The 22097-nt window shown below is 42.0% G+C and overlaps 1 protein-coding gene across 8 annotated transcripts in view; it reads right to left on the minus strand.

Annotated features, from left to right (window-relative positions):
- The window catches only part of SORBS2 (sorbin and SH3 domain containing 2), a gene marked incomplete at its 5' end in the record, with an annotated part of 197303 nt that overhangs the window by 19169 nt on the left and 156037 nt on the right, over window positions 1–22097 (minus strand). For 5 of the 8 annotated variants that reach the window (XM_081084089.1, XM_081084088.1, XM_081084094.1 and 2 more), the window contains 7 exons: window positions 3209–3412; window positions 5548–5676; window positions 5760–5874; window positions 8274–8320; window positions 9853–9941; window positions 16699–16886; window positions 20365–20414. In XM_081084089.1, the coding sequence (XP_080940215.1) occupies window positions 3209–3412; window positions 5548–5676; window positions 5760–5874; window positions 8274–8320; window positions 9853–9941; window positions 16699–16886; window positions 20365–20414 (822 nt within the window). Of the gene's footprint in view, window positions 1–3208; window positions 3413–5547; window positions 5677–5759; window positions 5875–8273; window positions 8321–9852; window positions 9942–12754; window positions 14330–16698; window positions 16887–20364; window positions 20415–22097 lie in introns of all 8 variants that reach the window. The other 3 variants (XM_081084087.1, XM_081084090.1, XM_081084091.1) reach the window with 1 other exon arrangement.

The raw sequence follows: 22097 nt of genomic DNA on the forward strand, positions 1-22097 counted from the left end.
AGGGAGCATATGATGTTAGTGGGAAAAATCTTCAGCTAGGACTTTCATCTCTCTCAATAGCTTGACATTTTATATAAACTTGGGGGGGGGTATAATTTAAGCTGAATCTTCTGAGTAAAAGTAGAATTCTGTGTATCTTAATATTATTGCTATATTCTGGATATATTGAACAAAACAGAATTTTTATGTAAATTCATTCAAAGGTCTAGAAGCGCTGCCTAGTAACATTCTAATACATGTGTCTATTGCTACTGGGCTGGGAAGGATGGCTCATACCATGCATGTGAAGGCCTTGAGAGAGGCTGGAGGTTGACATTTTACTTTAGTTCTTCCCAGGGAATGATTTTGGTTTGGAAAGAAAAAATGTTCAAGAAAGAGTATGGAGATATGCTTTCTGGTTGGTGGTACAGGGTGAGTTGGTTGTTCTGCACTCAGCACTCTGGGTGCCAGGGCCTTAGTAGGTATCAGCGCACAACACACCTCCACTTAACCTTTAACTTCTGTGTCCTATAATAGGAAAGGGGCATTTATGGAATTTATTTAGCCGTGTTTTTTCTTTTTTAAGCAAATATGCCATGTCACCATGTGGTGGAATAAAAGAGACAAAGTGTCATAAAACTTACGTGAGCATCTTATAGAAGATTCAGCACTAAGGCTTCTTAGCACCTGATACAAAGAAATACTCTGCACCTGATCTATTGCTGGATAGATTCCTAGCAAGTCCTGTACATATTTAATTTTTAATAAGATAGAAATGATCTAAGTCTTATTTGATCGTCTAGAGAAGTTCCCTTATTGGCCAGAGTCCAATTGTGTGCTCTATGCTATGCAACACAAGAATAGATTTTGAAAGCCTGTGAAATATATAATAAATTCAAGATGATTACTTTTCACTTTCTCTCATGGTCAGGAATATAATGTGGATGATAAAGATCTTTAAATTCTACCCCGATCACTATTACTATTGCAGTGTCATTACCACCATAGTTACTCATCTATGTTTAACAGGTTCAAAGCACTTAGCTTTATAAAGGACTTATTTCTACTGAAAGTCAAATTAAGTATCCTGGGATACTCATATCACAAAAATATACCTATAATACAAAAATCATTAGAATTGGATTCTACTGTACAAAAAGCAGAACTATCAGAAATATTATCAACTTATATTTGAGCCACCCCTGAAAAACAGTATATCAAGAAATGTGATTGAGTGTGTCAAAGAGTGATTCATAAATCACTTAAATTCCTTCCTTATTTGCAAATATCAGTTAGAAAATAAGATATGTAACATATATTGGATATCATCGTTTAGAAGTACATTATAGTTCTTTTTCTGAAAATGATGGAGTTCTACACTACTGAGAAGTTTCCTTCATTAAGCCAATATCACAGCACAGATTATCAGATGGAATAAAAACCATTAAATTTTTTTTCCAAATTATGGATGTAAGATTTTCAATATATTTTTCCCCAGCAGTGAGAATAAAACACTAATTATTTATCAGTGAAATTTGTACATTCATCTATTTATATAAAGTGTAAAATCTGGTGTTCTAAGAAAAAACTTAGGAAACTGAAAATACATTTAAATCATATTCACAACGAAGATTAAAACACTGTGATCTAAAATATTACATGCTAATATTAATTAGGACATTATGGAAGAATTTCTTAAATATTAAAATAAGCCTTTGTAGAGGTACATGCTTATTTTTTCTTATAAAATTTTATTTGAAAGTACAGTTGCTTTGAATTTATTTGGTAGTTCATTCATTTAAGATGACTGAGTAGTGGATAAGCCAAATATGCAGATGAGGATTCCTATATTTTCATTTATCAGTAGGAACTACTAAAGGAAGAATGTTGATCTCTAAGTGCTAAGCTCTGGTAGTGAAGTAGATATACTGAAGAAGATTCTGGAAAAGTTTATAACCAATCAACCAAAATTGGACGGTACCAAATGGTTCCATTGCCCAATGATAATGGATTGAGAATAATTACCCTGCAACTGAAACCCATTCTTCAAAGAGAAGTAGAATGAATATAATGCCAACCTTTGCCCTTTTAAAGAAAATGCTTCTCTTAAAATAGGAGATCTTAAATTACTAGTATTTGCTTTTGTGAAATCCTCCTAAGACTCATTTTCAAGGAGAGGGTTAGGGCACTGGGGGTGCTATCTTGAGGTGGTCTGGCATTGGAACATGAAATGACTGTACAACATCCAATGTTGATGTTATGTTGCTGGCTCTAGATGGTTTATTTCCCATGTCCTAGCCTTGATCTTAATTATTTATTAAAATAATCAATAAATTATGCAACATCATACACTTTTTAAATGTTCGGAAGTACTTACAATATTTTGAAACTAATTCCTTGGTAATTTAAAGTTTTATATTTGGAGGTTAATAAAAAGTTGAAAGAAATACCTAAATACCATCCATAAGAAGAGGTCACTATATTATAACTTAACAGAAAATTAAGAAAAGAAATTCACATTATGAGTAAAGAAAGTAGAATAGCCTTTTCTAGTTAACCAGTTCAGGGAGCAAAGTTCCTTTTAGACCAGATATTGAGAAAGATAATTATCTTCAGCCACTAGCTCAAGTGAGATAGTAGAACTGGTACATAATTACCCTAAAACTATGAACTACACATGAGGGCCCCTAATAACCAATGATATTTTCATTCAGTCTAATAAGCACTTTAAAATTTTACTCTATTTCTCTTTCTATATTAAAAAAATCTCAAGACTTATACAGAATTTTTCAACCTAATTACCATGTACTTTGAAATAAACCATTTTGGGATCTATTGATTTATCTATATATGCATACATACATATGTATATAATCCATTTAATATATACATATATAAAATTAAGCTTTAGAAAAAAATCACATTTCAAAAAACCAGAGTTTCAGAAAGCAGGTATATTTCTCTATAATATAGGCTCTTATGATACCACTTTTTCTCTTTCAGTATTTTATTTCGAAAATGAAATTCTCAAAATCAAGCATTAAACTTTTATGCCAGTACCCATAAGGAAAATTAAGTTATATTGACTTGACTTGTCACTCAAACTTGGAAGCGTAACATGTAAATCCCTTGCTTTGCGATAAAGACGATGTTCTTAATGATCTAATATCAGCTATTATCTTACTCCAAGCTCCCCAGTGTTCTACTAATATGCTAAATGTCTTCTTACCTTGTTGGAACTTAAGCTGTGGATTCTATCACTCGAGTAGCTGTGGGGTATTGGAGGGTCGGGGTAGTCCTCGGCGCCTTTGGCTGTGTTCCTCTTCACGACTTCTACATAGGAAACAGGGAAGATGCCTTGTCTGTTGGTTCCTGGGATTTTACCTTCGTACCAGTTCTGATCAACTCTTTTGAGAAGAATAACTCTGTCTCCCTGTAATGAACATGAAGAAAATGCATTGTAAGTAGGGAGGTGACAACATCAGAAATACAATTGCCAACGTTTTCTAACAAACAATAGTTTTTCATTTGGGAGAGTGTTATACTTCCAGTTTTATTTAGTCAGGAGAAGGCAACTAAAGTCTCAGTTCATTCCCAAATTATAGCTGATCAACATATATGCCATTTAGTCACCCATGCACGACATCTTTCCCTAAGGGTGCCTGGTTAATGTGAATGGGCTCATGCGTGCTCATACTGGTTCCGTGTGAAATGACTTGTGTAATGTCAAAAAGCAGAACGGTTTAATGGGCAACGTCTCCTAGGCAGCAGCACCCTGTCATGGACAGTCCACAGAACGAGCTTCCACAGGAAGGAAGAGCTTCTGAAAGGGTCTGTGACTCAGCTCTGTGACGGCGTGCCTGAGGTGGTTGCAGGAACCAGCCTCCGGAAGGGACGAAGTTGAATGGCACACCGTTTTTCTTTTTACCCTACACATGCTCACTAGTAACAAAGGGTGGAGCCAATGGGGTGGCGCCAAGACAGCCCTCGTGTTAATCCACGTCTGTGGCCAGGGCCGACACCCGCCTGGTCTGCATGCAGACGGCCTCACACCGGCATCCATGCTGAGTGATGGATCGCCACGCCACAGTGGCCATTAAGCCTGTTTATAGAGCCCCTGGCTTTTGGAATAATAGAACTTTCTACAGTCACTATGCCTGACACCTGCAGTGATCAAGCCAATGCCACAAAACAGTTTAAATTTTAACTCGAAACCACACGTGGCCCAGAAATAAACGGGCAAGATGTGGTTCGTCCAGTGCAGTGGTTCTCAACCTTGGCTGCACATTAGAATCACCTGGGGATCTTTTTAAAATCCTGATTTCTGGGCCTCATCCTCGGCAAATTCTGCTTCTTTGTTACTAATGTTGTGGCCCCACCCCATAACCAAGAAACAGAATTTCCGGAGGATGAGGCCCAGAAATCAGGATTTTAAAAGGATTCCCAGGTGATTCTAATGCGCAGCCAAGGTTGAGAACCACTGGGTTAGACACTGAAACTCCGCGCAGCTGCATCCAGCAGATCATGCGGAAGTTTGGGCAGCTGCACCTGCGAGGACGAGAGAGGCGACTGACACAAGGTCAGAGCTTCAGCACCGTAGGCAGGCCTTTGTCAGGGCTACTCAAAGCGAAAGCTTGCTTTTCGCAAATGCTGGGTGGTTTATACAAACTGTCCCCCCTGCCACAGAGCAGGACGTACCAAAGCTAAGTGGCTCTCCCTGCATCTTAAAATTGCACTGCTTCTCTCTGTAACACACCAGCACGAGGCTGATGCCAGGCTACTGCTCGAGCTATAATTGCATTGGCGGAAGCTTCGACGGAAAGTATGAAACAAGCTGACACAGATGCTGTGCGGCAGCTTGGAGGGTAGGAGAGAATCTGTCGATGGTGCAGACCCAGGTCTCCCAGGCGAGGAGGAGGCGAGGCTCTGGAGCCAGGAGGAGGACAGGGGTCCTTCCCTGCATTCACCACAGGCAGGAGGCGCTCTTGGCCCGCCCGCTTGTAACCACCGTCTAGTCTACGTGGTGGGCAAACATACAGGTGCCTCAAGCAAACAGACATGATTGCTTAGCAAACACCGAAAACCATCATGGAACCATTCTCAGCCGTGTAAAGCAGCGAGGTCGCGTGCTTTCCCAACTGCTAGGAAGAGGCACTAGGATTGGCTAGGCTTCCAGTGAAACAGGGGGTCAGTCATGAGGCCTAGAGAAGGAAAAAGGCTCCCCAGGAAGAAACAGCCTCATGACTCCAAGATAAACATACTAATTAAAATTTGAAAAGAAACGGAACGAGAAGGCAGCAGCAGAACAATCTTTTGCAGTCTATTGAAGTGCTTTTCCTTTTGATGCCTTTCCACAAGTTCAACTCCATGGTGCTCAGGCCAAGGCGCCCCTGGGAAGGGAAGCCCCTCTGAGGAGCTTTGAGTCCCACAGGGACCTCATCTGGACACCAGGAGGGGCAGGAAGCAGTGGCCCAGGGAGAGCTCTGTCCTTTCTTTACGGAAACACAGACATGTCTGAGGAGGAAGACAGCCTTTGAAAGGCACCAGGTCAGAAGGCAGCCCGGGTACCTTTCTCAGCGACAGCTCCACGTTGGTGTCCGCGTTGAAATTGTATTTGGCGATAGCTTCTCCGATCTCTCCAGGCTGGGCTGGGGGCGGCGGCCTTGCGGGCTGTGCTTTCTCAGGAGGTGAGAGTTTCTAGGAGGAAAACAGTTGTTTATTCCTGATCCGCGAGGACCCTGGGATGAGCACCCGCGTGAGAGGGCCGGGAGAGGACTTACCTCCACGTAGGAGATGGGGAAGATGCCCACTCGCCCGTGGTGCTCTCCCTCGTACCAGTTCTGGTCGATTTTCCTGAGGATGTAGACAGTGTCTCCTTTCTTAAACGACAGCTCCCTGGGAGAGACATGCTCAGATGGGTTTTTCTTGATGAAGAGCAATTATTCTTAAGGTCACTAGACCTGCATTCGGCCGGGAAATATACTTCTGATACTTATACCATTGTACGCCATAAGCATTTACATAGACCAACTTTAAGATTTTTTTTTTTTTTTTTTGGTGAGAATTTTCAGCTGAAAATATTCCAGTACACCCGAATTGTGAGTAATATATCTATTTTTATAATATTCACTGCAAATTTATTTTTTTTAAATTAAATTAAATATATTGTAGCGTGTGGGGATGTCTTCCATTTTGTATGTGTGGCCGTTATAAAAAAAAATCTGTCGAGCCCAGTTGGATAAGGATTTGCCTTACAAATTCTTAGGATTTGCTCACAACATTATACCTTTGGAAATGTGATTTTACCTCGTTTTCCTGTTTAACAATGGAGGCATTACATTGGAGGAATTACATAGCTGTATTTTTTAAAATTAACTACATTTCATGTATTAGGTAAATAAAAATAGCTTTTAAAATAGATATTTATTTAAAACAGGTATCCATCTCTTGCCTGTTAGATGTTAGGCACGAAAAGCGCTCCTGTCTGGGCATTAATGGAAATGGCTTAAAAATGAGGCTAGCCCTTCCGTATCTTTCCGTGCTGGCTGGGCGTGGGAGCCTCTGAAAGCTGCCCGAGTTGGCCGAAACCTTGACTTTGGTTGCAAATAGGTCATTGCACAGGGATGATGAGCAACAGCTCTACGTGTATGAGAGCAGAGCAGAGCAAGAGGAATGGGATGAAGCTGCAAAAGGATATATTTATTTATGGTGGGAGGGAAACAGTTTTCTCTTCCTAAAATTATGGGATGGCTTCCATGGTGACTATTTAACCTGCTTCTCTGAGGCATACACCATTAGGCTTAGTTGGATTAGGAAGAGCTTTACGGGAGGGTTGGTGCGGGTGACCCTTAGGTCTGTGGGGTTGATGCTCCCACAGGCGGCCGGTGGAAGAGCAGGCTTCCCCGAGCCTTTGCTAACCTTGGACTGTCACAAAGAAGAAATGAAATTCACGTGTTCTGTATCATTATTTTATAAAACCAATATGCATCCTCCAATTGTCACACTATATTCAAAAATCAGTAGTAGTGAGGACCATAGTATAGTAGACACAAAGCAGATGCTACTTCTCTAATAATTTTAAAAATGTAAGCTTTTCTTTTAGGAATTTTTTTTATTAACACCAGATTTAAGCCGTGTTCAACATCTTCATTTCTAAATAGCATGTTTGTTATTTGGTTCATTCCCTATCTCAGCAGCCTCAGCCAATTCTGAATGATTTTATTTTCTCTCTGTCTTCTACTAGAGACAGACTCTGGAACAATGAATTTATATAATATGCATTTTCATGAATTAATATTTGGGTTATTGTATATATTCAGTCTAAACTATGCAGTGTAATTTTATGCCAATTTACAATGAATTTAATATCTTGAATTCTGATAGAGACTGAAGTTTCTTAAATAAGGTCCGGGCACATGGGCCACTGAGAGGTGGCAGACTCCCTCCCATTTGAGCCAACTCATGTACCTAGTACCTGTACTGACTTTCCTCAACCACGTGCCCATCTGATGAACAAGAGTCTAAAGAAAAAAGGGAAAGAAAGTATTGCAACACAGGAGTATGACAACACCAATATCAAAGGCCACAGGAGAGAATGTTGCTCAGACTTGCTGAGCTTTTTTTTTTTTTTTAAACAACAACAACATATTTTTATTGATTTCAGAGAGGAAGGGAGAGAGAGAGAAATAGAAACATCAGTGATGAGAGAGAATCATTAATTGGCTGCCTCCTGCATGTCCCCTACTGGGGATTGATCCTAAAACCCGGGCATGTGCCCTTGACTGGAGTTGAACCCAGGACCCTTTAGTCTGCAGCCAACGCTCTAGCCACTAAGCCAAACTGGAATCGCTAAGCTTTGAGTGTTGATACATGGAGATTTTATGGTGGGAATCTGTGCACAGTTCTAGTCTTCAACCCCGCAAACTATCCTTGATTTAGTTGGATAAATGAATGTTATCAAATTCTCCCAGGAAGTGTTAATTACTCCCCAACTCTTTATTTTTACTTCATCTTGACACGAAAATTCGAGAAACAAAGATGCTTAATTTCTTTTTTTGTTTTACCTACCCATTTGAATTCATTGTGCTGTAATATGTTTAGTATAGTTTAAAACTCAATGATTCTCAACTAAACTCAAAATGAAAATAAAATTACCCACATTCCAGTTAATTCAGAAGGAACCATTTAATTAGAGTGGATTGCTGCATTATTTGAACATGTCCCATTGCAATATTTATCTCGTAAAGTATTATATATAGCCAACTTAAATCATATGATGAACTTATCTTACTTACTTAGATGTCTGAGCCTTAAAATCATAAACAGCTTTTGCAGGCAATTTCTGGAAAGGAAGAAAAATGATTAGCACTAACTTAAAATTTTGGGTTTCCTATAAGAAAGCAGTTTTATAGGAATTAAAGAGAAGTGAAACCTCAAGGAATGATTAAAAATATATAATGTAAATTCTATATGCAATTTATGAATAAATCAATCATTTAGATGCTTAAGCTATAGCAGGAATATAATAGATAGCTTATTCACCATAACTATTGAAAGTCATATTTCATCTTAGCAACTAAGGTAGATGAATGCCATAATAGGGGAATAAAATGTCTGCAGAGGATTCTGCCCCAGGTATAATTTTGGCTGTAACCAAGGCATTTCCTGGGATAACTGTGGAGTCAGTTATCTATGTCTTATGTATTGGCACAGCTCTTTCTGAATCGTAATAAAAAGACTGGTGAAAGTTGGGAAGGAAGTCATCATCCCTTTTTCTAAACACGTATGAACATAGTAGCAGAGAAACATTAGCCCAGTTATCGCTGGGAGGCTGTTTAGTGGCCAACAGTATAGGCTGGATGGTCTTGCATCCCCGGAGGGTTCAGGAATTCTTCAGCACATGGTACACCGGCTGCTCATCTTTTAGTCATGACATGTGACGTGTGCTTCCCATCAAACCGTGGGGCCCGTGGATCTGACTGGGGCACCGGTAAGCTAGCTACTCCACCTCTTCCTTCCCTACTTCGCAATGAGTCCCTCACCCCACTCTTTCCCCTGTGATTCAGGCAGCCTGGACCATTCTTGACTTCTTTTGGCGGGGAGTCCCACGGGCACAGGACTTTATCAGACACCTACAGAGATGCTCCTGGAGGGGCTGCCAGTCCAAGACCAGCCTTCAGACCCCACCAGACCCTTATGACTCCAAGGTAGTGTGAGCCAGAGCTCCAGGCCTGGCTCAAGGCATTGGTCAAGAGCTAGTAGGTAGGTGGTGCCCAGGGACAGTGTTGTGTTTTTTTTTTTTTTTTAATTCTTTATTGTTGAAAGTATTACATATGTCTCCCTTTTCTCCCATTGACCTCTCCCAGCCTGCTCCCGCTCCTGCACAGGCCCTCACCCCCCTATTGTCTGTGTCCATTGGTTATGCTTATATGCATGCATACAAGTCCTGTGGTTGATCTCTTACGGGGCAGTGGTTTTTGAGGGACCCTCACCAACAAAAGCAGGCCAGCAACAAATATCTATATAGCCTTTGTATTGATCTGCAAGATGGTTGACCTAGGGCTCTCCCTACATCACTGGGCCAGGAGTTTGCAGATGCTTTTAGACCACGACTGCCCATTCATGGGTGTGAGGTCCAGATGCACAGAGGTCTCATTGCCACAGCTGGGCTGCAGCTGGAGCCGATCTGCAGCTGGGGTCAGAATGCAAACTCTCCAGTCCTTTGCTCGAGCTCCAGGGAAAACGTTCTAAGTTTCTCTATTGTCATTTTTATGTTTTTAGTCTGTGTTCTTCACTGGTTTTGGATGTAACTTTGACTGGCAACGTTTTCAGGTATCCTATTGACAAACACTTAAATGCTATTGAACAAACTACCTCTTTTTCTGGAGTTCCTCTTCTTTCCCTTGGTGCGCTCCTCCCCAAGTCAGCCACAGTGGACGCGTAACTTCTAGGGGACTCGCGGTCTATTGGAAAGGACAGGGTGAGAGTGAGTACCCACCTATTCAAAGCAGACGTGTTTAGCTATTTTTCCTGGTGACAACTATTTCCCCCCTTAAAATATGGAGAGACACCACAATGGAGAACATGGGTATGAAACTCATAAGGAATCATACAGTTGTGACATTAGACATAAAAACAGGGCATTTCAAAAGGAACATTACCTGAGGTTGCAGAAGTATTATCGTCGTACCTATAAATATAATTGTTGCACTGCTGATGTAATTATACAGCATCCTCCAGGCCAGAAAGTTCATAGTTGCAGGAATTTTTCATCTCGAAGAATTTTAAACATTTTCTATTTCTATTCTTTTTGCCTTCAACTTATAATGACTATTTTAAGGCCTATAGAAGATGGACATTTTGTGGAGCAACAATTTAAGAATGTAGTAAAGAAAAAGAAAGTATGATGATGACATAACTATGATCATGTCCATTCTCTCCCTCTCTCTGTTTTTAAATATTTACTGAGACTTGACTTGGGCCTTATTTCTGTTCTTAGCTTGTGCTCAACTTAGCTTATCAGGAAGTAAATATTTATTCCAAGAAACAAAGGGATAAATATTCTCGAAATAGAAAGTATCACGTCTGTTGCCAACTTGCTTATGAAATAGTGAATTGTTTTTGTTCCCCTTAAAGCAAAGTATAAATAATTAGTTACTCTACAGAATTATGATTGCAAGGATCTCTTAATAGTTATCTTATACTTTACACATTTATATGTGGAAATGTAACTCAAAGTATTCCAGTAGCCTATGTTATAAAATTTTACCAGTATAACTGGGTCAAAATTTGTAAATTCTTTCTCTTATCCCTTTAATAAATGTAGTTATGTTGAATAACAAGATGCAGTAACTGTGAAATAAATCCATCTGTAAGGATGAGAAATACCGATTTATAAAAAGAAAACATGGTCTAAAGGTTTTGACGGCTTTGATGACAAGGAAGAATTGTCCACTGATAGTAGGTGGGATGTCAGTTCCATGACAGATAAAGATAAAGGCCTAACTCTCTGTGAGGAGTGGAGTCTCTAGGCTTAGGAAGGTAACATGACAATAATATTTCAGGTAAACTTAACCAGTTATTTTCGTGAATGCCAGAGGTTTATGTGCAGTATTTTTTCACTGTAAATTAACATATTTTTATGATCATAGGGCTCTCATAGTGATCATAAATTTTAAATTACTTTTGCTAAACACAACTGGAAAAGTAAATATTTGAATAAAATACCCTTTAAATGCATTGCAAAGCCCTCTGAACTCATGCCTTACTGATAGTACATACTCTATACTGTTGAGTGGTGATTAAACTAGGATTTTGAATAACTGGAAAAGGTAGCTAATTTATTTAAAAAATTAGATGCTGACAGGACTCAGTCAGTGAGAATTTCAAATTGTAGAAATTGATTTTGAAAATGCTAATTTGTTGTTTTTGAATCATGTTGCATAGTATAAGTAGAGCAAAGATAAATACTAATAATATAGTGAAGTTGTGCAATGAGAATTAACAAGTGAGCCATATGCTACATTAATATGAAGCTTGAGTTATGTCTCTTTTTTGCCCATAGAGATATAGTCTATATTACAAATTCTGAAGTGTTAGGGGTTTAAATCTGTTAGTGCTACCTTCTCTCGACATACTCGTGGTCAAGTTTATTGTCCTCTCTGGGTCTCCGTTTCCTTCATTGTAAAACAGTGCCTATAATAATCCCTATCACCCAGGCTGATGCCAGTGTTCACTGGATAATGTATGTGAAACATTTTGCAATGTCGGGTACAACGTCTGGTGATCCAACTTCTTAAAATCTACATAGAAAACAGTTGCACCTTAAGGATTAATGAAAACAACTGTATAAAGATATCAAAACACTTTGCGCTTTTCAGTTCTGTAACCCTCAAAAAAACATTTTCTGCATCTGAATTGCTGTCTGTCCTTGTGTTGCCAATTCAAGGTGATAATCCATCCATGAAAACAGAGTTGAGAGTCACGCTTAACTTAAATGGCCTAATTCTAATGTCAATAGAGGATTATTGTAGCAGAAATAGAAAATAGATAAATTAAGCAATGGAATGGAAGAGAAAATGAGTACACTGAGTGACGGAAATGAGACTGTTATACATAAACAGCTTAAAGATACATTCACAAAAAATGTACCCTAATTGTGCCCTTCAAGTGGAGAAAGTTATTACACAAATCCTAGTCTCTTGTAATCACCCACCAATTACTTTGCTACATATTTCAGTTTTGCTTCCTAGAGTATTTTGCTGTAGTACGTTCTATATAGACTATAAGCAAAGTACTTATCGAGTGAATGACTACAAAGTTTTAAAAAAAATCAAGGAAAAAATTAGTCATTAAACTATTGCTTTTGATTCATTTCCCAACAATAAAGGAGCTAGTGCAAAGGTGTTAATCTCTTAAGGAGACCGCTAGTCAATTACGGGTTGCCTTGACATCTTTTAAAATTGGTAACGTGTTTAATTTCTTGTTGTGTTGTAACTAACAGTCGTCTCAACCCTAACATCGAGCTACAAAACCATTTTCCCTTTCAATTTCGCATGAGTAAATTTTTGTGAACTGGTGATCACGTCCAGCCACACACACACCACGTCCAACCATCCCACGGAAAAAATGAGAACTACGGGGTGAGGGGCGTGTGCACAGCAATGGTGCCAGGTGGGCTCACAGCTCAGGAGTGATGAGATGTGGGGATGGAAAATGACAGAGCTGGAGGGTGGGTATGTGAACCACAAGGAGAAACAAAGAAAGGTTCGTCCACCTGGCAGACCCAGGGCACTGTCGTGGTCTGGGTGGTAGTTGCTATTGGTGTCCATGTCTTGGAGAGAGGCACTGTGGGGCATCCTCCCACAGCCGTTCTGGTACCACGGGCAGTGGGTAGCACCGTCTTGGGGCAGCGGGTGGCAAGCCTGGGGCATGGGGCTCCTTCTTAGAGCTCTCAGCGAGGAGTTCCTCTCGGGGACGTCCGGCAGCAGTTCACTGATCAGACGGTGCAAGATACTGTTGTCCGGCAAACTCCCCCTTCTCTTTTCAGCCTTAATTTGGTCACAAATGTCTTTAAGGGCCGAGTCCAGAGCCTCGAATACGGCCGTTTTGCATGTTGCCTTTTCCGTCTGTTTTTTGGGCGGCGAATGCTTTTTCCTCCGGAAAGGCACGGGGCTGACTAGAAAGGCCAGTTTGGAGAGGCCGGCGTCCGGGTCATGTCTTCTGGGCTCTTCGGGAGGTTCATGTTTCGCTCTTTCGTGTTTTCGCATCGTGGTGAACCGAGTGTAAGAGGCCGGGCACCGGCCTTTGCAGGAGCTGACGAGGTGCCGGTGATGGTGGTGGTGGTGGTGGTGGTGGCTGGACCCGTAGAAGCTTTCCGAGGAGGTGAACGAGAAGTGGTCGAAGTCGCTCTCGCTGCAGAAGGACGACCCCTCGACGTGCATGCAGTCGCTGTGTTCGGACACCACCCCGTCCTGGTCGCTGTCCGACAGCTCCAGATGGGTTCTCGGCGGCTCCTCGCTGGTGACCTCAATGTGGATGGGCACCAGGGTTTTGGACGTGCAGCTCCCTGGTCCCGGGCAAGGGTGCCTGCCCGGGTTGTCTTCCTCCAGCAAGGACTCGATGGAGAAGCGCCTGGTGGGGCCCAGCGCGTGGTGCTGGGGCTCGAGGACCGCCGGGGACAGCATCTCCTCCCCCAGGTTGGGCATGGATTTGGACTTCTGGATCAGCTTTTCGAACTCCGAGATGCGGGTGGGGACCATGTCCCTGGGCACCTCGTCGGCGGAGGGCTGGCTCCATCCGTGGAGCAGGCCCGGGGCGTGCGGCTCCTGTTCGTACTGCAGGACCCTGGACCGCACGGAGCACATCACCTCGGAGCTCAGCAGGTCCTTGCGGTTGATGCGGTGCATCTTCTTGTACATTTTCAGGAAGCCCGGGGCGTTGTGGGCCGAGCCGTGGCGCAGCCGGGACCTGCCGGTGGCCCTGGCCTCCTGGAGGAAGGGGGATGCCCACGGCACCGGGCAGCCCCCCTGGGCGTCCTCTTCGCAGAGCAGGGAGCCCATGCTCTCCGACTTGGCTTTGGGGTCCGGGAAGCCGCCGCCATCGTCGTTCAGGAGGTCGTCGCAGCTGCGGGACTTGATTTTGGGGGACGCGGCCTCCTCGGCGCTGCTCCAGACCTCGGCGTCCTGCCGGGCCATCTGCCAGCCGTTTCTGAAGGCGAGGGCCCGCTGCGAGTCGCGCGGGACGTCCAGATGCTGTCTGTCAGGGGGACAGTCATCGACCTCCTGGCAGGGCCGGCCGCGGGGCCCCGAGCAGCTGCAAAGGGGGGCACACATTTTGCTATCATCCCCACCTTTCAATCCGGAGCAGCGTGGTGGGAGAGAGACGTGTGAAGAGGTTAAAAGTTTCACAGAGAGGAGAGGAGGTCAGTTAGCATCAGACAGACAGACAGGCAGCGAGAGAAGGCAGCGGGTTTAATATAGACGCATTGGTACCCTCGGAGCTTCACTTCCAGAGAGAACAGTCTAATTCTAAGGCACGATACTGCGTTTGCAGCGCACGTAGCTTTCAAGATAGATATTAGAGTTGACAAAACCATGCGTAAAACGTCATTGGGGTAGCTAATACGACCAATAGCTACTAAGCCCTATTTCTGCTTCTACTGAATACTTCGTACATCTTTCTGCAAATGCTATTTGCCTCAAATATAATATAGTACCTTATATGCTAACAGCGTGTCCTGGTAGCAGTGTAAAGGTTTAATAATGAATGCCCCAAATGATATGGATAATCAAGTTAATAGGGTCAGGATTTGAGTCTCATTTGATGTATACTAGTAGAAAGGGAAAGCGTGATTTATAAATTTACATTTAATTAAAACTCCCACAACTGTATTAGTTAATTTTCCATGGGCACTGGATGGGAAAAGCTATAAGACAAAGTATTTTCCGAAATGACAGCATCAAGATGCTGTGAACTGTGGCTGCTAACCTTTTCCCGAGAAGAAAAAATAACTAGTGTGTCTTTAAACAAAACTCCCTTACGTCTTTACTAGCTCTACCTAGAGCCTTTTGGTAGGCAGGTTGTCATGAGCGTGGCTGGATATATATAATGTAAAGCTCTCACCAGAGGTAAAAGGCGTCCTGCTTTTCCCCAGGGAGGGTCTTTTTAAAGCCTCATGTACCCTTTGAGAACAGAGAGCTCAGCATGGCCTCAGTTTGGAACATGTATGGGAAAACGCTTTTCGTGTGCCTGGCTGAATTAACTAATAAGTGAGAGGCCAAGTCCGTCTGAGGAGGCCCTTTCTTCTTAGAAATAAACCTAGTGGAAGAAAATAACTCTGTTGAGCTCCTGCCTTGCAATCTTCCCAAATTCTTAGAAAGTGAATAAGCACATAAGAAGCAGACAGGTAGTATTTGGGAAAGGAGGTTGGCTTTACACTCCCCAGGAGGAAAACAAGTAGCTAAATCAATCAATTCTTTCAGCTTCCGGGTGGTATCCAAGCATAAAGACTCCAGGGCATTTCGTGACCTATGTGTTACCGTAAGATATTCACTTGCATGATGAGCTGACTCTGACAAAGGCAACCTTGCTAATTTGAGGACAGGGTCAAAGGGCCCCCCTCCCCCCAGAACCTACTGGTTAGTTTTCACAGCTTTATTAGGATACAGAGCAGAGCTGGTGTCTTCTGTCTATCCAGACTCTAGGCATCAAAACCAGCCTGTCTTTTGCACGCAAACCAGCTCCCTCTCACTTTTAACTACCACGTGGCCACACTTCTAGTGCCTGCATTTGATAGACGTGGCGGAATCGGTGCTATTTCATGGAAACTCCTGTGAGAGGCGGCTTTCTTCACACATTTCAAGTTCCTTCTCGGTTCTGTCTCAACCCCAGGAGGCTGGGGGAGACTGTGGAGCCCCAGATTTGGTACAGACCCAGGTGCCTAGCGACACTGGTTCAATCTCCAGGCTCCGCCTTAGCCATATCCCCGTTACGGTGGCACTAGTGCACGCAACAGGATTCAGGGGCTGGAAGGAGCAGCTTGCCCCCTCTCAGCACAACTCGCTGAATTTCCGGAGAGGAGACAGGTCGTATGGAAAAAGGGCTTGGTGGTGTCTAGGTTTTACAATTATGGCTGAAAACCAGTTGGTTCTTACCACCGTGCCGCTGTGGATTGAACACTATATTGATGGATAGTCTACTGTATATATGCATATTGCCCGAAATATAGAGCAGACGATTAAAGAAATGACTTCACAGGTTAGGCAGATTTTATCTAGAATTAAATAATAATTTTAAAAAAACCCGATTTGTTTTAGGCAACAATGTTCTCTGTTGCTACTTCTAATTCCAATTCTATAAATTTGATGAATTTTGCTAGTTGTAGAACATTAGAAAAATTTGATAATATGCACATGTTTGTAAACGTAATCCTTTAATAGCCTGCCAATAAATTGATACTTTGAGTTTGTTCCCACCCCCCCAAAAAAAAACACCCCAAAATGATATATTTGAAAGGAAAAAAGCATTAACAGATGATAGACTCCTTTACACCACTTGGGTGGCTCAAACTGAGTTAGTTTGTATAGGAAGAAAGCTATTGTTCCAAAAGTTCATTTAAATGCTCTCTCTGGATAGTTATCCCTGGACCAGCTTCACAGGGAAACCCAGCTTAAAACATGCACTAGTAACTTGTTTACACTTCTATTCATGGCTGTTTACCTTTCGCTCTGGATGGGGAGGAAGGGGAAGAACTAATGAAAGACTGAGCCAGGGTGGCGCTCGATCCCGGGAGGTCCGCCCGGCCGGGGCTGGTCCTGCTCGCCCTTGGGTCCCCCAGACCCCTCGGCTGCCCCACGGCTGGCTCGCTCTTCCTCCTTTTCCTGAAGTCACTGGCCAGGCCTGCAGAGCTGCAAGAAGGAATCACTGCAGTGTGGTTGGTGTTGGAGGGGGTTAACGTGAACCAGAAAGACGGGTGGGATATGCTAGCAACAGTGTTATAACTCTTCTCCCCCAACCCCCAAACTGCATTTTTAGGAATTTATTCCTTGATATTAAACACTATCCTATATAATAAAAGGGTAATATGCAAATTGACCCTAATAGCAGAATGACTGGGATGACCGGTCGCGATGACATGCACTGACCACCAGGGGGCACATGCTCAACACAGGAGCTGCCCCCTGGTGGTCAGTGCACTCCCACAGGGGGAGCTCTGCTCAGACACAAGCCGGGCTGATGGCTGTGAGCGGTGGCGGGAGCCTCTCCGGCCTTCGCAGTAGTGCTAAGGGCTCACAGGCTGTCAGAGGGATGTCTGACTGCCAGCTTAGTTAGGCCCAATCCCCCGGGGAGCAGGCCTAAGCTGGCAGATGGACATCTCCTGAGGGCTCCCAGACTGTGAGGGGGCGCAGGCCAGGCTGAGGGACACCCCCCACCCCCGAGTGCATGAATTTTTATGCATCGGGCCTCTAGTTTCTTTGTAATTGTCACTTAAAAAATAGACTATTTTTAGAGCAGTTTTAGGTGTCTGGAAAAGTAATTGGAAAGTATAGAGAGTCCCACATATACCCTTGCATACAGCTTCCCCTATTATTGACATCTGTTATTAGTGTGGTACATTTGTCACAGTTGGTGAACTATATTGTAATATTATTATTAAATGTAATTAAAGTCCACAGTTTATATAGGGTTTATGTGTTTTGTTGAGCATTCTATCAGTTTTGACCAACGTGGGACATGTGTCCATCACTACCACATCCTGTAGAATAGTGTCATGTCCCCCCTCCTTGGACATCTCCATGCTCTACCTCTTCCTCCCTCCCTCCCGGATGCCTGGCAACCACTGATCTTTTCACTGTCCACAGGGTTTTGTCTTTTCTGGAATGCCATGTAGTTGGAGCCACCAGAAAGTAGTCTTTTCAGATTGGCATCATTCATTTAGCAATATGCCTTTAAGATTTTCTCCTGTCTTTTTTTTTTTTTTTTGGCTGATAGCCCATTTCTTTTTATTGTTGAATAACATTCCCTTATGTGGTTGTGCCACAGTTTGCTTACCCATTCAGCTACTGAAGGGCTTCTTGGTTGCTTCAAATTTGGCAATTATAAACAAAGCGGATTTTTGTGTGGATATGAGTTTATAATCATCTTCTTAAAAAAGTTTTTGTAAAAATCCTCACCCGAGGATATTTTCCCCCCACTGATTTCTAGAGAAAGTGGGAGGGGAGAGAAACATCGATGTGAGAGAGATGCATTGATTGGTTGCCTCCCACAGGGGCCCCTACCGGGGCTGGGGAACTTGCAACCAAGGTATGTTCGATTCCTTGACCAGGAATCAAACCTGGAACCCTTCGGTCTACAGACCGACGCTCTAACCACTGAGAAAACCAGCCAGGGCTATCACCATCTTTTAAAGTGAAAATTCTCCAATTAGTGTAATACGTTATGACTGACAATTCAGTCTGATGCTTTGTATTGTCTACCTGTTCCCTATAAGGAAGTGTCCCAACAACACAGATCATCCAGAGGAGGGGGGCCAGGATGCAGGGAAGGACTGGGAAAGAGGCCGACACCTGATGAGACAAACTTCTTACCTCAGGGCTTCCCTATGGCTTGTCCTAATGATCTTAGCTTAAAAAATTACAGTGCAACCCCAATATTTCCTGTTTAAGTAATCAATGGCTAGTGATTTGGTCAGCAAGTAGACTAGTAAAGTGTCCTTTCACCGTTCGTATTCAATGGTGTCAGTGGTCTTAATGGCGGGACGTTTTCCTCATGGTTCTCAGTCTGAGTATGTAACTCAAGACAGTGAGCGGAGATACACATCACATAGCCCGCTGTCTGCCACATCGTTAGCTACAATGGCATGAACAGTGGCAGCTAAAGCACAGCAGCCCGTAGGAGGCAGCCGAGTGCTGTCTGCTGTACTGACAGGTGGTCTTACCCAGCCCACAGGGTTATCACGGTTTTATCAGTGGGTAAATGGAGCACGCTGGCTCTGCAAGCACAGAGGCAGAGCAGACCTCAGAATCTGCCCGCACTCCTCCAAAGAGGGCGCCCCATCTTCTCCTAGACCTGTTTTGCTGTCATCAGTCTGTCATGTGAGGGTCTGTGTGTCTACAGCAATCCTCACGCCAGATCAGAACTCTGAAACTCAAACATTTTAGGTCCAGGTGTGGATAGAAAAAGACACAAAAAGAGGGACTGGGGAGCTCCTTTCTTAGTGACATTCATGTCATTGGATGGCACTCATGAATCCAGTTTACAAAGTCTTCTACTTATGTTGAGAGAAATCTAGTGAAGGGCAAATTAATGTTATGAAAATACTAGAGTCCCGGTGCATGAAATTCGTGCATGGGTAGGGTCCCTAGGCCTGGCTGGCGATCAGTGACAATCAGGGTCTTCTGGCTGCCAGCCAAGGCCTTCCTTCGTTCCACACCGCCCCCTGGTGGTCAGTGCACATCATAGCAAACGATCAAACTCTGGGTCTCCTGGTCAAACTTTCGAGGGGACAATTTGCATATTAGGCTTTTATATACATAGATGTGTTGTTGATGATAAAGTGTGGCTGGGAGTTTGAATTATTCAATACTGCTGTCAAACTGTGTCTGAATTTCTGTAATATTTTAGAGTATGATATACAAAGCCCACGGACAGAACTTACACCAGCAGACTTTTAAGGCAGGGCTAGTGGTTGGTTACAAGCTATTTTGGGTCAGTTTTACTTTGTCTCTGCTCCTTGTCAAGTGAGTAAACTGAGTAAGTTATGGAGCCTAAGTGTCAGCATACTCAGAGATAAAATGGGGATAATGGTACTTAAGTCAGAATGGTGTCTTAAGGACTGAATATGCTTATGTACTTAGAATGCTTGGTATATAGTGTAAGTCCTTATTTACTGGTAGGAACATAATTCTCATTTGTGTGGTAAGAGTATAATGAACACATGTGTTTTATAAAATTTTTCAAATATACAGGGATAGGCAACAGTAGTTTTCAGGTATGGATATGCAAAATAGTTTATTCTGTGTTACTATTTATTCTTGTGTTATTTATTTGTATTATAACTGTCAACCTACTTTTGCCCACCCCTATATTAAATGCATCATATAACAGTATTGAAAATTAGCTGTTTATAATCCCCATTTAAAGATATGGTTATAGAGGAGACAGGGAAGAGGAGAATTTCTCAGTCTGTGAAGGAGTCCAGAAATATTTCACTTGATTTTCATAAATTCTTGAATATGATCATATAAAATGATGCAGAAACAAAACAACTTCATGAAGTGTGTTACATAAAATAAAAACATGATACATAATCCTCATTGCTGTTTAATGGAAAGAGAAAGCACTGGTATACAATATTCCAGTTGCATAATGTAATAACATTCTTACCTACTGGGTCTTTCCAGGCTTCTGTCTATAGAGGATTGATACAAGGAGGCCTGTTAAGATAGAAGAATAGGACCGTGAAAAAATTGTATTTTGCCCATGAACATTAAATTAGGTATGCTAGAAAGGATATTGCCAAAGTTGAGATTAAAAATACCATTTATTATGATCAGAAAAATGTCTCCCCTAAAAGAAATCACACCACACGGTTTCTACTTTCTTCCCATCTATTACTTTCTCTTCTGACTTAATGCACTGTATTGCTCTGTTTTATTCAAATTACAACCTAAACCCTGCCTGGGAGAAAAAAAGAAAAATCAATAAATGTTTCTTATATTGGAAATCGGCTATAAATAGAAATTTCCTACATAAAGGAATGGTTTGAAGATTTTTTAAAAAACTTTGTAGTCATTCAATCCTTATAAAGCATAAACTGTTTAAAAATAAATTTTTGTCATGTTGCAGGTGTTATCTTTAAAACCTAAAATTTAAGCAGAACTTGAGACATCTTTCATCTGTCAACATAGACATAACATTTTAATAAAAACCACAGAATTTGGCTTGAAATTAAACTAAACTACTGGTATGCAAATCAGGTACAGATTATGACATCTTTCAAATAGTTAACTATCTTTCAGGTTAGTTTATAATAAATGATTTAATGACCCAATATACAGCCTTAAAAAAAGTTGACTTTTAACATTTTGATCATAAAATCAACGCTCAGTTATCCATGGTTGGAGGAACTAAAAACTGATAAATAATTCCAAATGCTTATTATACACACCATTTTCATGCCCCATTCTGAACAGTATAGTGAAATAGTTATTAAGCAAAAGTGTTACATAAGAATTTTTCACTTCCAATGGCCATCCACTGGAATAATTGCTAAAATATCTAAAAGGTAAGAGAGAATCACACTCTAGAATGCTGGAGGTGACACTGATGTCTAGAATGTATAGGAAAATGCATATTAAATAGTCTTGGCTTTGGTCATAATTGATTAATTCTTTTTCACAAATAAACTGGTGCTGGAAGCCAGTTCCTGCATGTCATAATTGCAAGAGTTTCATCCAAAGGTTGATGGAACTTGGGGACTCAACAAGGGCTGAGTCACGTATGTTATCGCCTGCTGGAATGGCTAAGGCATTTCCCCAAACCTGAAAAGGGATGATTGCTTGCTGCCAGACAGCTCAGGGCATCTTAATCTACATGTTATTGCCTCCTATTGGCCAAACACCTGAATAGCTGTAGGCAGATTCTTCCAATCTGACAATGGATTCTGTACCTAACCCTACCCTTTGAAGTGTATATCTGCACCTAGCCTTAGGACAAATTGTGTTAATAAAAAGCAAGGGGTCCTGAGACAGGAGAACTTAGTTCCTTTTAGCTAAGCTCCTCTGACCCCCAAATGTCTTTCAAAATTATGTTTCGTCTCTGGACTCTTTATTAAGTTACACACAGCCCTTCTCCAGATTGCTGAACCCTTCTAAGATGCTGGAACAAGAACCCCGGCAAACTGGTCTGATGAAGAATTGGAATTCTGGTTTGAAAATATTCTTCTATATGAATGTCTATAAATGTTAGCCGGAAATGCAGAATTTGACACATTTTATCTTTAGTTCTTACCTCTAAGAAATATTTTACTGGATTAAAACCTTCTTAGTGGAAACTGAACACTTTAAGAACTACTTCTAGAACTGTAGTTTCTGTTTGTAAATTAGCACCAATTAAAC

Source organism: Myotis nattereri (assembly GCF_964212035.1).
Source record: "Myotis nattereri genome assembly, chromosome: 2".
Taxonomy (NCBI): Eukaryota; Metazoa; Chordata; class Mammalia; order Chiroptera; family Vespertilionidae; genus Myotis; species Myotis nattereri.